General features: G+C 35.0%; 1 protein-coding gene across 12 annotated transcripts in view; it reads right to left on the bottom strand.

The window, feature by feature from the left end:
* LOC135433503 (AF4/FMR2 family member lilli) overlaps window positions 1–15,058 on the bottom strand; it is a 41,109-nt gene that overhangs the window by 8,287 nt on the left and 17,764 nt on the right. For 4 of the 12 annotated variants that reach the window (XM_064689618.1, XM_064689661.1, XM_064689654.1 and 1 more), the window contains exons 3-13: window positions 13,051–13,159; window positions 12,808–12,938; window positions 11,466–11,579; window positions 8,639–8,927; window positions 5,772–5,832; window positions 5,227–5,479; window positions 5,048–5,166; window positions 4,800–4,987; window positions 4,084–4,260; window positions 2,770–2,907; window positions 519–1,118 (exon numbers count right to left, since the gene is read on the bottom strand). In XM_064689618.1, the coding sequence (XP_064545688.1) occupies window positions 519–1,118; window positions 2,770–2,907; window positions 4,084–4,260; window positions 4,800–4,987; window positions 5,048–5,166; window positions 5,227–5,479; window positions 5,772–5,832; window positions 8,639–8,927; window positions 11,466–11,579; window positions 12,808–12,938; window positions 13,051–13,159 (2,179 nt within the window). The remainder of the gene's footprint in view (window positions 1–518; window positions 1,119–2,769; window positions 2,908–4,083; window positions 4,261–4,799; window positions 4,988–5,047; window positions 5,167–5,226; window positions 5,480–5,771; window positions 5,833–8,638; window positions 8,928–11,465; window positions 11,580–12,807; window positions 12,939–13,050; window positions 13,160–15,058) is intronic. The other 8 variants (XM_064689701.1, XM_064689637.1, XM_064689632.1 and 5 more) reach the window with 8 other exon arrangements.

The raw sequence follows: 15,058 nt of genomic DNA, 5'->3' as shown, positions 1-15,058 counted from the left end.
AACCCTGTGGAATAACGACACACAACAAAACAAAATACCAGAACTATGCCAATCTTAGGAAAAATGCCAAAATACTGTTTTTACCAATACACGCACACACACACACACACACACACACACACACACACACATATACATGATTCCACATGGCTGCTAGAACATAGAACATTTAAGAAAAAAAAAAATGATATAGTAGGTGCCGCCCAATTTCAATATGCCAATTCGTAAATCATAATTGTTAATTTCATTACTCAACACTAGTTTGTGTACAACACAGTTTTTGACAAGGTGTAAAATGCGCAATTATTTGTAATTAATTTAAGATTTTTGTTTTTGTTTTCGTTTTTGTTTACAAAAGTTGCAACACAAACATTTCGCGCATCAGATGTCATTTTACAGCATTTCCATTTTAGATAAGTTTTTGTTTTATAAGGGTGTATCAAATTGTATTTTATTGCAGAGATTTTTGTTTTTTGTTTTTTTGCTTTTTTCAAGTTGTTCGGACAAACTCTACTCACTTTCAGCCAATTTTCTATCCTGACCTGGTACCGTTAGGCGTTTGATGTTGATGGTGACAGGTCGGGCGGGTGCCGTTGTGGTTGCTGTTGTTGTTGTTGTTGTTGCTGTTGCTGTTGGAACCGATGCTGTTGTTGCCGCTGTTGCTGTCGTGTCAGTTGCAGCAGCAACATGCCTATGTTGCTGCTGTTGCTGTTGTTGCTGCTGCTGCTGTTGTTGTTGTAACTGTTGTTGTTTCTGTTTGTTTTGTTGATGCTTCGCACTATTTGCACTACTACCAACTTGACTAATGCAACTAATATTTGATCTATCTTTGTCTTTCTTACGCAATTGCTGCTGTTGCTGTTGCTGTTGCTGCTGCTGCTGCTGTAGTTGTTGTTTTGCAGATGTTGCTGCTGGCTTGTTGCTGCCGCTTTTGTTGTAGCTCTTGCATTGTGATATATGTGATTGATTAGCATGATTAGCATTGGATTTTGCTGCTGTACGGGCGGCTGTTGTTGTTGCTGCTGCGGTTGATGCTGTTGGCGCTGCGGCTACTTTACCGTTAGGCGGTGGTAGGGAACTACTTTTAATGCGGGATTGGAATGTTGTGGATAGGGTGGCTATAAAAACGTAAGCAGTTTTTTTTTTTTGTTTTGTTTTGTTTTCGTTTTCATGTTTTTCGTTTTTTGCGTCGAGTTTTTGGATTTTGGTTGTCATATTTTTGGTTTGTTTTCAGACCAAAACAAAAGGCACATGAAAAAACAAATTTGAATATAAATTTTTGTTGTAAATGTATATTTTAATTTTCTTTTCATTAACGGCGAATCAAAAATGCAACAAAAATAAAGGCAAAAGTTATTAAAGCATGAAATAAACTAGATAAGTAAACAATTGTAATACGCGACGTTTTATCTCTTTTGTTAGTTTATGTTGAGAGTTTTCAAAGTGGGTTAGTCTACTTGAAAAAAAAAACTGTTATTCAGCATATTCATGTTAGTTAACATAACATACAGCTAGAACAATTTTGTTAACTTAATATACCTTAGTTATTAATCGAAACATATGTGCCTCACAGTTGAAAAGTTGTTAATTTTTTTATGGTAAGAAATTTTATAAAAAATATTTAACCTTATTCATTGTTAAAATAAATAAAATTGCTGGTTCTTTATGGATATTTGTTGAACATTATGTAAATTTCAAAAATATGTACAACCGTCTCACAATTTCTAGTTTCTGTTGGAATGCACAATATCATAATACCCTTGCAGTGGAATGCTCTTTCTATAATTTATTTACTTTAAGTAAATTCTCTTAGACTTCAAACTTAATTTTTCTTTGTCAGAGTTTTAAGATTTGAATGTGCTTATATATCTGCATAGGTATTAAGACTTTGACATGCCAAAGATCAGTTTTCCTTTCAGTAATATGCATAAACATTAAAATTAACATATTATACACATACAAGAAAGCCAACAACAGTATGTTATTAGCAAACACACACGCTTACAACATAATTTAAAAACAATATTTGTATTTCCAAAATCAAAAAGGTTCGAATCACAACACGCACATCTTAATGTATGTTAGACGTTGTTAAACACTGACTTTTGTTAGTATTACTTACAATTCGGTATTAGTATTAGTAGTATTATAAGACGTTTAGTATGTATTAGTTTATGTTATTTAGTTTTGTTAGTATTTTGTTCACTCAACATGCTAAACTTTAGAATGTTTATTCGAAAGACCAATCAAACGCTTAATTACAGAACAGAAAACAAAATTTGAAGTGAAAACAAAAATATAGAAAATATGAAACACGAATTATAAACCGCAAGACCAGAGACTAAACTAACAGAGATTAATAAACGTCCGTTAGACGCATATATTTTGTATTAATTTTTTAGCTATTTATTTTTTTTATGCATTTAGACACTTAACTATGTAAATTTCCAGTTGAAGTATGTTTCGTAATGAACGTACAAACTTGCGGTGTGTGATTAAATACTAAAACTATAGTTTAAAGGTCAAATCAATTGCAAATGAAACTAACCAAACAAATCTAAACAAATCTAATTTTAACTAATGACATTTATATGCAAACTAGGAATTAATTTAAGTCAATTAAAAAGAAAAATAAAATAAAACACAAGGCAATGAACGAACACACGATGAAGACGTGCGTGCGTATTGTAGTATTTTTTTCTGTTTCTTTTGTTTGTATTTTTTTTTGAATTTTTGTGGGTGGTTTTTGCGCAACGTTTAGCTACTTACATGGGCGTGGCTTACGGTCAGTTCCGGCCGATGTTGTCGGTACCTTTTTACGGCTCGTCGGCGCTTGACTCGCCGAGCGTATCTGACGCTTGGGTGACTCATTCTCGGCGACGCCAGGACCCACAGATTGCGAGCGTGCTGAACCACGCAAAATGAAGATGAAGAGATGTCGTTTTTGGTTTCGATACGTCAGTTAGATTTGTAGTGTGTTTTTTTTTTTTTTCGATTTGTTTGATGATAAAAGTATGAGTTGTTCTAGTATTCTTAAGTAATGATTGTGAGTGAAATATGTCTACTAGTGTGTGTGTGAACGTTCTGTACAGGGCACTACAAAATATGCTGAAAAACAACTCTAACAACTCCTAGCTATACTTGCTTCACACATGTTACGCAGCAACAGACATTCACCCTATTAATCCATGATTTGATGTGATTTCAATTAACACTGATGTTGCATTTTGTGTGATTTTCTACTATATACATGATGAATATCTGGAAATATGCTTAAATTTATATATGCTCACTCTCTGATCTGTAGTTTTTTTTTTCAGTTTCTATCCAATATTTGTTTGAATATAAGCTAAAGCTTTGAATTTACTTCGCAATCTTTCATTCTTACTGTTAAAATACTATTTATTTTTAAATACCCTTTTTTAAATTCCCTGTAGAAAACGCGTCTAATTCTCAATAAGCTTTTGATATTTAAAGTGACATGATTCCGTTTTCTTATGCTTAAGTAACACTTAGTTAACATTTTGTGTAAAAAAAATTACCTTAACAACAAAAACAATCTCCATAATTAGCATTTTTTAGACAAGTTATATGTACATACATATGTACAGATAGTCTGTACAAATAAACATTAGTTTCTTTCAAAATAAACACGCAAAAAACAAACTCAAAATCTCAATTAAAAGCAAGCTAACTTAAAATAAAATATTGTGCACAAATCTCATAATCAAAACGTTTATTTAGTGCACTTGAGAATAGATTGAAAGTTCGTTGTAAGACAAATATCCAAACGGAAAACCCGTTGAGTTGAAAGCAAACCAAAGTACTTTAAGCTGTTAAGCAAACTATTGGGAAAACAAATGAATCAAATAAATCATAAGACTGTTTAACTGGGCGTATACTTATTTTTTGGGCGTGTACAATTGTGACCTGCATCATTTAGTACTTGAAAGTGCTTTGTGTAACTATGTATTAGTTGTTGCTTCGAAATAAAATACTTCTATTAAAGTGTTACGTGTAGACCTTTTGCTACAGTCAGAGTTGAAGATAAAATACTTAAAGCTTTAATTGGCAACTACTCACTTTTGAGGACCTTCTTGGGGCTGCCCTTTTGGGGGCTGCCCTTTTGCGGCGAGCCATGACGCGAGAGGGCCGTCTTCTTGGGACTGCCACGTTGAGACTCGGACTCACGTTTGGTCATAGCTGGCATCAGTTTCTCCCGCGTGGGGGATGGCAGTAAGGCGCCCTCCTCAACATCTGCTAAACGAATGGAAATGGAATTATGGAACTGCAGCTAAGAACTAGAGTTGGGCGAATGTTGGTTGAAAACGAGTCGCGCGACTTCACTAAAATACTTAATATATCTGAAGAGAGTTTTTTTTGAGTGCCACTCATTGTGCCACAATTTTGATAGATCGTCATTCAGTAATGAGTACACATTGCTATTCATTCAATTGTTAGTGGTAGTCTAAGCTACGCTATTTAACAATGCGTATTTTATAAGTACTACTCATTTTATTCAGTACGACTCATTGTTTGGTATACTCAACCTTCTAACTACTCATACAATTTTGGTAGATACTCATTCGGAAACGAGTAATCATGTAATTTTTAATGCCACTCTTAACTGCGCTTTTTAAAAGTGAGTATTTTTTAAGTACTACTCATTTTACTCAGTACTATTCATTGTTAGGTATACTCATACTTTTTGATACTCATAACGTTTTAACCGACCTGTTCAAAAACAAGCTCGTGTAGAGCCAGACGCCCAACTCTAGTTGACTTTAATCTGAGCTTACCCGGACCCGTGGTGCGCTCCAAGTGATGGCGTATATTACTAAAACGTGCTGGCAGTGCTGAAATCTCATCCTTATTATCAATCAAATAGGCTTGGCCAGGAACTCGTGGCTTTTGTGGCTGTGTCGTTTTTTGCAATGGCGTTGATTTTTTATTATTCTCCTGCTCTTTCTCCTCCTTGGTAATAGGTCTGCATAAAACTTAAGCTTGTTAAAAATTCGTACTAAGCCAATTTGATTTTTGATTTTACCTGTGCAAAGTGGATGCTAGGGACAGTGCTGATAGCGAGCTGCGCTTAGAAACCTGATCCCAAAGATCCCTTTGTTTCTTATACAATTCCGGATCGATTTCTACGCCCCAGCCGCGACTCTGAATAATGATCAATTATTTGGTCTCAATTATGATAAGGTCTTTATATTATGTACTCACCTTATATTCGCCGGCCTTCTTGCGCAGCTCGACCATCTCCTTGAACCATAAGTCCAAATTCGGTTTCGAATGCGGCGGTGCACTGCCATTCGTGACCACCAGCTGACCTTGCTTGTAATGATCCTTGGCAGCTGCTGTGCCATCGGCAAAACCAAAGTCCTCCCTTTTCGTAATATAGCGATTGATACGCTCGTGATCGATTGCTTGCGAAAACGGACGTGTGACAATTTTGCGCTCAACAAAATTCACTTGTCTGTGTGGGAAACACGATTGCAATCAGTATATATGATAATAGAGAGAAAACAAGGTAACAAAATTCAGATGAATGTTAGTGGCAAGTGCGACACATTTGGCAGGTGGGTTATTTCTTGCTTGGATGGACAATGGGTGGGTCTATGATGGCTGGCCTTGCTGTGGTTGGATGGTACTGATTGGTGGCCTCGCTGATATGGTTGAAGCTCATGAGCATATGAGAGATTGATATTGAGAATGGACTTAAAAACAGAACTAAAATAAAAGCATATGCCATTTAATTGTTATCATACTTCTCGTGTGTTTTTCTATCATCCGTGTCGCTAACCAACGGCTCCAGCTCATGCAGTTTGGCTGAAAGCACACAGATAAAAGAATTAAGCAACTCTGTACCATTTAAAATAAGATGCGATTCAATTGAGTTTTGTTGCTTTCATCAATTACATAAAGATAAGAAAAATAAATAGACGAATAATTAAGTATTCATTTGCTTCAAGTGTCAACTAAAGAACAAAGGTATTTTTTATATTTTAAGGATAACAAAATGAATAAGTTGGCAAAAGTGTCTCGCTAGAAAAACTTTCAACTGAGGATTGGGTGAGTTTTTGTACAGCAAATCAAATGAGCCGAAAATAGGCGCTTGGTTCATGGTGGTTGGTTGTGAGTGTTTTTAGTAGTGGTTAGTGGTGGTTAGTGGTGGTTCTGGCTACTCTGGCGCAAAATTCTGAATTCTCAATAAATTGAAACCCAAATAAGAAATATCAACATTTTCAAATCTTTCGCTAAGCAGCAAGTCAATTAAATAAATAAATATAAAAAATATAGATATTTTTGAATACAATTTTCTTGCAGGTTTTTTGAAGCGTGTTGGATGTTTTCGGCTTATGTGGGGTTTGTTTGGGGTCACTTTTTGGAATATAGAACGAAATTCGAACCAATTTGTTTGTTAAATATTCATACAAAAATATAAACATTTCGAGTTCAATGCAGCGCAGTGTTAATATATAATTAAATCTCTTTTTATTTTTGTTTTTTTTTTATTTGATTTTGTTTTTGTTTGGTTTTTTTTCAAAGCACTACGGCCAATTGATTCTCAGGCTGCACTAAAAATAAGTTTCTCAAGCTCAAGGTATAAAGGCAAGACTTAAAAGCTTTGCAATGGAAGCCACTTGTTCATATTGCACTTGCATTTCAAATGATATATATATATATGTTAATATTAGCTATATAGATTATTTTAATGAATATACATCTCGATTTTGGCTTACGTTTTTGGATTGTCTTACCTACGCACTTGGCTTTGACTGTAAATTTGAGTTATTGATTAAATGTGTCGGGTTTTTGTTTTTCGTGTTTTGTTTTTTGAAGGAATTTTAATGTATATGAAATGAACATAAATATATCAATAATATTATAATTAATCTCATTATATTTCTATTTCTATTCTATTCATTTTTTTTCGATTAGTTATTAATCAATAATTTATTCCGTTCTCTGGTTTTTAATTTTTATGCTTCTATTCAGTTATTTAAAAATTGCTTATTATTGCTTTTCCAAGAAATAAAACTAAAAAAATAAAAAAAAAACTCCAATACTCCTAATTAATTATGTAAGTGATATTCTCTTACATTAATTTGCCTAAAGCTAGCTGACGTATGTATACCCTTTTTATATGTACGATGAATGTGGATATAATGAATGATGAATAATGCATGATACTAATTCCATTTTCGTCGTTTCTCGCATGCAACGTAACTAAACTGAACGGAACTCCTATGCTTTATACCAAAAAAATACAAAAAAAATGTATAATAAAAAAGTATATATAATAATAAAAAAAAAACAACATTACACAACCTGCGACCGCATGCTCCGACTACACTTAGCTATTTCATCATTTGCGTAAAATTACATTGATACGTGATAATGTGGAGAGAGGTTTTCGGGCTGTCCAGGACATGTGTGTCCTTGTCTTTCATTTTGTATTTATGGTGCGCCAAAGCAATTTGGGATTTGTTTATTCATTTTATTAAAGTATCGATCAATGAAATTTTACGGCTTACCATCAACAGCAATGAATATGTCAGGTAATTTATTTATTACCATTTAGTTGTTGTTTATCTTATTTAGAACTAATAAAAATGAATTTAGTTCAACACTTACGTCAGCTTTTTTTTGGCTATAAAGATATTCTTGTGTATGTGTGTGGGTGTGTGAGTGTATTTCTTTTTTTCGTTTGGAAAGGAATTTAGCAAAATTTCGTTCTATATAAAATAGATATTAAGACTTCCAAAGAGAGAGAGAGAGAGAGAAAGAGTAGAGAATGCTAACTGCTTGAAAACATATAATTAGTATTGATAAAAGCATTAAATAAAAATATGCCTTTAAGAATGTTGTAACCAAAAACAGTGTGTACCTATATATTTATATATATTTTTTTCTTTTGCCTAAAATTAATAAAATATTTGTACTTAAAAAAGGTTTATATCAAGGGTGACTTAAGCTTATATATGTAATATACAACTAGTGAAATTTTTTGATGAAAAGCAAAATTGTACGACGACGAGTACATAAAAAACTTGAAAATCGGTTTATTTAAATTTATATGCAAATTTTCGATTTATAGCATTTTTTTTTATTTGGCAGTGTTGTGAAGATAAATGTTTAAACTACATGTAATTTACCAACACTAGTCAACGCATCAAAATATTGGGCATGAAATTATTGTTATTTTTGTTAATATTTAATTTTTTTTTTTTGGAAAATTGAGCTTAATGCTGCTGCCACCGCAGAGACTTTTCTTTATTGGTTTTATCTTGAAAATAAAGAACTTAAAATTTGTTGAATTCTTCAGAAACTGCGCGTCCAACAATTTACTTTTAAGTAAAGTTTAGTTAACAAAATTTAGTATGATATATAAGTTTTTTTTTTTTTTGGTTTTTGGTTTTTAAGATTAGTACGGAGTAAAGAAACTCAATGGTTTGAAATCAAATGTTAATTATTTGTATTAGTATGCTCGTTTGGTATTTTTTTTTTTTTTTGTTTGTTTAGTATTACATACATATACGAGATATTGAAAGAAACTATGCGCTAATAGGGTATATATGTATTTTGTAGTATAAGTATGTAAATGCTTAGCGACGACATATTGCTGTCGCACCTTCTTTCTGATTTGTTGTACGTTTTTTATGCACCGTTGGCAAGCCGGCACCTATCGTTTGATATTGATGTGTGTGACTGTGCGTCGGCTGGCCCGGCTGTTGACCCGTTCGGATCGCCCCCAATGATATTGACTTTCTTGGGTAATCGCCGGCCGCGGCTCTCGCCGTCGTCGTTACGTTTGAATCGTTGCCCTTAATGCGTCGGTCATTGGGCCAAACGAATTGCAGGCGATACTCAGTGCTCAATTTTGTGATGGTCTTTTTCAATAAGCCATTTGACTCACCCGCCTGCGAAAGAGAAGAGCAGAATCACAAGAGACGAGAAGACCAGAAAAAAAAAACAAAACAAACAAATAAATGAGAGAGAGTCAAAAAGATAAGAACAAAGAGAGAAAGAGAGAGCAATTGCATTGACGCATTGAGAGTTTTTTTTTTTCGTTATTTTTTGTTAAAGTTACAATTCAATATAATTATTAGCAATAGCATTTAATTAGTATTATTTTGGTTAGTATGCGTAAGTTATGATTGATTGGGGGACGATCAGAGCACAGTTAACATAGAGGAATATACAATGAGAGAGATCGTGTTAGTTATAGAGAAAGAGAGAGAGAGTGAGAAAAAGAAAGAGGGAGACAGAGAGAGAGAAAGGGGAAGAGAGAGAAGGAAAAGAAAAAAATACACATAATGCAAGTATAATTTGTAAATTTTTATATTTAACATTAATTGATTCTAAATATTCAATGTTTATACTTAAGCTAAGTATAAGAAAATAACTGGAATTTTATAAATATTGAAAAAAAAAAGGAAAAGTATTTTAAAAGGAACGAATTTACAAGTTAATCCCATAACTTTGACAAATATTAGTCGATTTTTACCATGGGCACCATTTTAGTCCCAGATTGAAAGGACATTCAAACTAGCCCCTCAACGAAAAATTTACGCAAGTCATCAAAAAACGTTCTTTCATTTACGAAAAACAAAAATTTATATGTTAAGCCGAAAATATATAAAAGTTTCGAGTCTAAGACAAGACAGCAAAAAATCCGCAGAGTAATCGACCAAATATTGAAAGAGTTATGAGATTTGAAAATCTATTAATCAGATTTAATGTTCAATTCAATGAAATCTTATATTCAATTATGAAAATATGTAAAAGAAACCCCGAAAAATCACGGACACAACTGATAGATACTCAAATATAATGCAAACAGGTAACGCGGATATATGTATAAAGGTAGATATATGGCGGAAAGACGAATCGATAAACAGCGGTAAGGGCAACTTATGCGAATGTTGAAGAGTTTTGCAGATTAAAAATTTACATTCAGGTCGAGTGTTTGTCTGTGACTAACTGACGCTCTGACAGTCAACTCAATGGCACTTTTACACACACACACACACAGTTACTACATAAATTTCCCATAGCTGCAATGGCGAGACAGAAACAAGTTACAAATGTAACGACATGTGCCACATGCATGCACACGCACACACACACACACACATTCATACACACTCGCAAATATATAAAAGAGCTTGCCTATAATAGAGGGCCTGCGGAGGCGCAGCAGGAAGTAGGGGGAACTGATAGACAGCGACAGTGAACAGAGAAAATAGAAATCCTAATAGAAATTGTTGCGCGTCGCTGGGTCGTCGGTTCCAATGTTTGGTCCATTGGTCCGATGAGTCGCACCCTATCTCAGATCGGCATTGGCGACAGTTTCTTTCTTATATATATTTTTAGTTTTTTTTCTATTTCACGGCGCCATGACATGGCATAAAATCATGCTGGTTAGCAATTTTGTAGTCTGACAACTTTGAGAACGTGTCGCAATTGAGATAGGGCGTTGCCATTGCAGCTACTCGCACTTAGACATATTTATAGTTATAAGCCAGAGACATATGTACATTAAAGTACAGCACATGCAATAGAGTGGTACAGCAGAGTATACATATAAATACAGATAGTTTCTGAATGGAAATTATACTAGACGTAGTTCGGTCATAGAGCGTAAATTAAAAAGTCATTAAATATTAAAGCTAGAGAAATGCTTTTGTTTCCCAGTGACAAGAGCTGGCAACTATTTTTATTATACTTTCGGAATAGTCAAGCAATTAAAGCTTTATTTAAATAAATATAATTTTGAGCTATTTTACGTATTGGAACTATTAGAAGTTAATACTTTGAAGTGACAAGAGTTGGAAACTATTTTTGTTATATTTTCTGAATAGGCAAATAAATATAATTTTGAGCTATTTAAGTATTGAAACTATTAGAAGTTAAACTGACAACTTATTAAGTTTAAAACTTTAATGCTTTCAACAGCTTTCAAAAAGTTTCAAATGTACAGGAAACGTAAAAGCTCATTGAAAGCTGTATATTTCATGTAAGACTCGCAAGTTCATTTTGCCATGTGCTTTTAAACCTTTCAGTTTAACCTATTTAACCTAATTTAACATCGTTTGAAGCTTACTTGTTCTCGTTCAGCTGCTTAATTAAAGCTTTCATGTGCTTTCAAAGCTTTTGTTGTAAAGTCTTAAAAGGGATATAAATTTAATGATTTCGCTGTTTCGCGGAAACTTGTCATCTGCAAGCTTCAAGTGCCATTTTCAGCTTTTGTCACTGGGGTTAAGCATTTATTTTCAGCGACACATGCATTAAATAAGCCCGAAACATGTTTGGTAGCATAACTGCAGGCGCTCATAAGAACATTGGGTTATATATGGATATACGTATATAGTATGGTATAGAATATTGGTCGATCATCCTTTGATGCTTAAGACATTAGGTAAGTGACATTAGTTAGCTAACTGACAATTGTGTACCTGTTTACTAGTAGTTCCATCGATCTCCGTTGCAATGGGATAAGGGCGTCCTTTGGGCACAACGGGTGGTCCTTCCGATTTGCTGCGGCGCGAAGGTGTGCCACGCTCCTCCGACTACAAATAAAAAGACATACGCACACAGATGTTTGTGTATGTGTGTGTGTGTATGTGTGTTTCAGTTAATTAGCACCTCATTAATATAACGCACACGTCATGCTGACGAACATGATCAGGTAGCACAACAGCAGCAAAGCCCCGTGCCCAAGTAAAACTCAATTAATTATTTATTGTCAGGGTGTGCTATAAAGCACACACGAACATCTACAAATACATACATAAGGCAGTGTCCTTGTGTGCAACATGTGCGCATTTTTAATTAGCATTGGCAGAGAAGAGCCGTCCGAGCCCCGCCACATTTGGCTTTTTGTGTGTGGTATTAGAAACCACTCAGCATAGCTTTTGGTCACATACATGTGCTCACGTATTTCTGCATTAACGAATTAAGCCCAATGTCAAGCTAAGCAAAAAGTCAGGCAGCCAACATATAGTATTTTTTTTTTAAATAGACTCTTTATCAAATGCGCGTTATGTACTAACGCAAAAAAAAAAGGAGAAGCACAGCACGCTTCAAACTCGTATTTCTCCAACACATTTTTTGCACGTAGGCCCCACTTAATGTTTCAACAGCGCATGAATTTTTATGGTGGCGGCTTTTCAATTTTCTGACTACCCATAAATGTGCACACATCCACTTTGAATTTAATTTATTTCATACTTTTTCCTACAGCTACGAATATGGACATTAAATGTGCGAATAGAACGTGAATGCATTGGGGAAAAACCACACACATATAATAACAATTCTAATTTTTATGGTTCATTTTCATTGACTTTCATTTGTTCTTTTTATTAGCATCAACTCAAAGCAACTTTCTTATTAACTAAATTAATTTCGATCCCTATGGCCCAACAATAGTCTCTAACAATGGAATATGTTCGCTTCCTTAAATTTAAATTTGTGTTCTCTATGTTACTATACTTTCTTTAGGAAATCGATTTTCCTTAAAAATGCTCACCTAATGCACACCTATTACATAATATTTGCCTAGCACAGCCAGCCCACATTGTACACCGACAACTTTATGTAAAAATGATTTCATTTTTCACGTACAATTCCCTTTAGGCAACAAATTTCGCATTAACATCGGTCGTGGGGCAGTCGTTGTTATAGTCAGCAATTTGATGTGCTCGCATTTCGCAAGGTCAAACCAAAGGTTAAGGTAGATTTTCTTATATATACTTATTTACATAAATAGATGTATGTTATATATAAAATACTCACCCTCGGTGCACGGTGCGCACTGGCATCTCGACGTGCATCTGTATATTCGGATCCTATAATAAACTCGTGCGATTTATATGCTAATTCAGGGCATTTTTTTCGCCGTGGCAATGGCGGCTCATTTGTTGGACCTTTTGGGACAGACAGACAAACAATGACAAATAGTTTGGACAGATAATATATTCAAATCGATAATGCCCGATAAGTGGACAATACAAGGATAAGGGCTTGCTGAATACGTACCAACAAATTGACTTGGATTTGGCGCTGGCGCCCGACGCACAACCTCTGGCCGCGAATTGCCCGTAAATTCATGCCAACGATAAGTGCTCCTATACTCCGAATGGAGCTGCTAGAAAATAAGAGACAAGGAGACAAACAATAAGTGTGCGGCACAAGTGAGTCATTAGTTATAGTCAGTGCTTTGTATTGATAAATTAATTGCATTAATAGAGGAAAGGATCTTAATTTGTCCAACATTGCAAACCTTATTGATTTTAACTTTATATATCTGGTACTCGAAAAGAAATCCTATCCAAGCAGCAGATGAAGAAGTGCTAACCAGCTCGACTTTCCCTAACAAACATATCTCATAAATATCCGCTGGCAGAGTTTTTGATAACTTTCATCAACCGACAAACCACGCATGCAAAATAAAGCCGCAGCTAAATAACCGCAAAATCACAACTTTCAACATTATTCACGTTAAAATATCATGACCATTAAAGTGATGTATGCAAAATAAAACAATTAGCCAGCAATTAAGCCAAACAGCAAAATGGCAAAAAAAAAAAAAGTCTACACATTCAGCCAAACATTTTAATCAAATGTGAATATTTTTAGACCAGGGTCAGAGTAGGCCCAGGCGAAAAGCTGTAGATATATATATATTTTTCAAAGCTGGCGCTATTGGCCAGTTTGGCTGGCAATTCGGGCGCATGGCCAAAATGTGGTTGTCGCATTTGCAATGCAGCAATGGTAATCGTCGGATATGTCCTTCTTTAGCTGCTGCCGCAGCAGGCATTTGATAATTGCAGCCAGAAGAGGAAGAAAGTTGAGGCAGAGAAGAAGAGGCAGCTAGTAAAAAATCCATAGCTATGGCCAATATGTACAGTCAAGTCTATAGCTTTATGGCTATGACGAAAACTGAAATGCGTTTGTAATTTTCGTATCGATTGAAGCGCAGCTACTGCAACAAGGACTAAGGACATTTAGCTGTAAATTGTGTTAAGCTCGGCAAAAGTTCAAAACAACAAACAGACGGACAGTCAGACAGACAGACAGACAGACAGATAGTCAGACAGTCAGTCGGCTAGTTGGACAGTTAGTAGAGTTAATTATTGTGTCAATTTGTTTTTGTTTGCCGTGCTAACTTGGCCAAGAGTCGTTTCTGGTATCTGTGTTAGCAGTTGCTTATGGATTGCGCATTGCTACTTGACTGTCTTTTATCGTTCCATTTTTGTGGCAAGCTACAAGTAATTACCACTTAGCACGCAACCCCAAAGACAATGCCAGTTCAACCCGCTTCTGGCTTCTTCGGGGCATTATTCATGCAGCTCCCAACCAAACCTTTCTCTGCTTAATTTTAATTTTTAAGTAGGTCTCAGGGCTGAACAGTTAATCGTGGCATTACAACTGATTGCTGTACAGCCACTCAATCAATTTGGAAGACAACTTTAAAATTAACTCCATTTATTTTTGCATAATGAATACAGCTCTTAATTCGTTATTTGTTTAATATTAACAAGTAAGAGGTTCTAGTCGGGAACTTCCGACTAGAGATACTTGATATATATATACTATTCTGGAAGCGACATGTCAAGTTTGGTGACTCTAGCTCAAAAAACAGGATTTCGATATCGATTTTTATCGATTACTTTGAAACGGGGCAATTTATCGAATATAGGAAACAAACTCGATCTGCTCGGGCTCTAGGAGGACCTACAGCTAAAATTTCAAGTCTCTAGATCTTTTAGGTTCTGAGATCCTTGCGTTCATACATACGGGCGGACGGACGGACAGACGGACGGACAGACGGACGGACGGATAGACAGACGGACATCGGGCTAGATCGACTCTGCAGTTGTACTGATCAAGAATATATATACTTTATGGGTTCGGAGATGCCTCCTTCTGCCTGTTACATACATTAGCACAAATACATAATACCCTTTTTACCCATTTTCAATGGGTTCAGGGTATAAAAAGGTTTGAATTATAATGGAATACATAGAACTGAAGAAGGATTTAA

The sequence above is a fragment of the Drosophila montana genome, unplaced genomic scaffold (genome assembly GCF_035044405.1).
Source record: "Drosophila montana isolate Dmon_TW-CO22-7 unplaced genomic scaffold, ASM3504440v1 contig_1505_1, whole genome shotgun sequence".
NCBI lineage: Eukaryota > Metazoa > Arthropoda > Insecta > Diptera > Drosophilidae > Drosophila > Drosophila montana.
The sequence above is the reverse complement of the archived record's forward strand: the minus strand, read 5'-3'. Positions and strand labels throughout refer to the sequence as shown.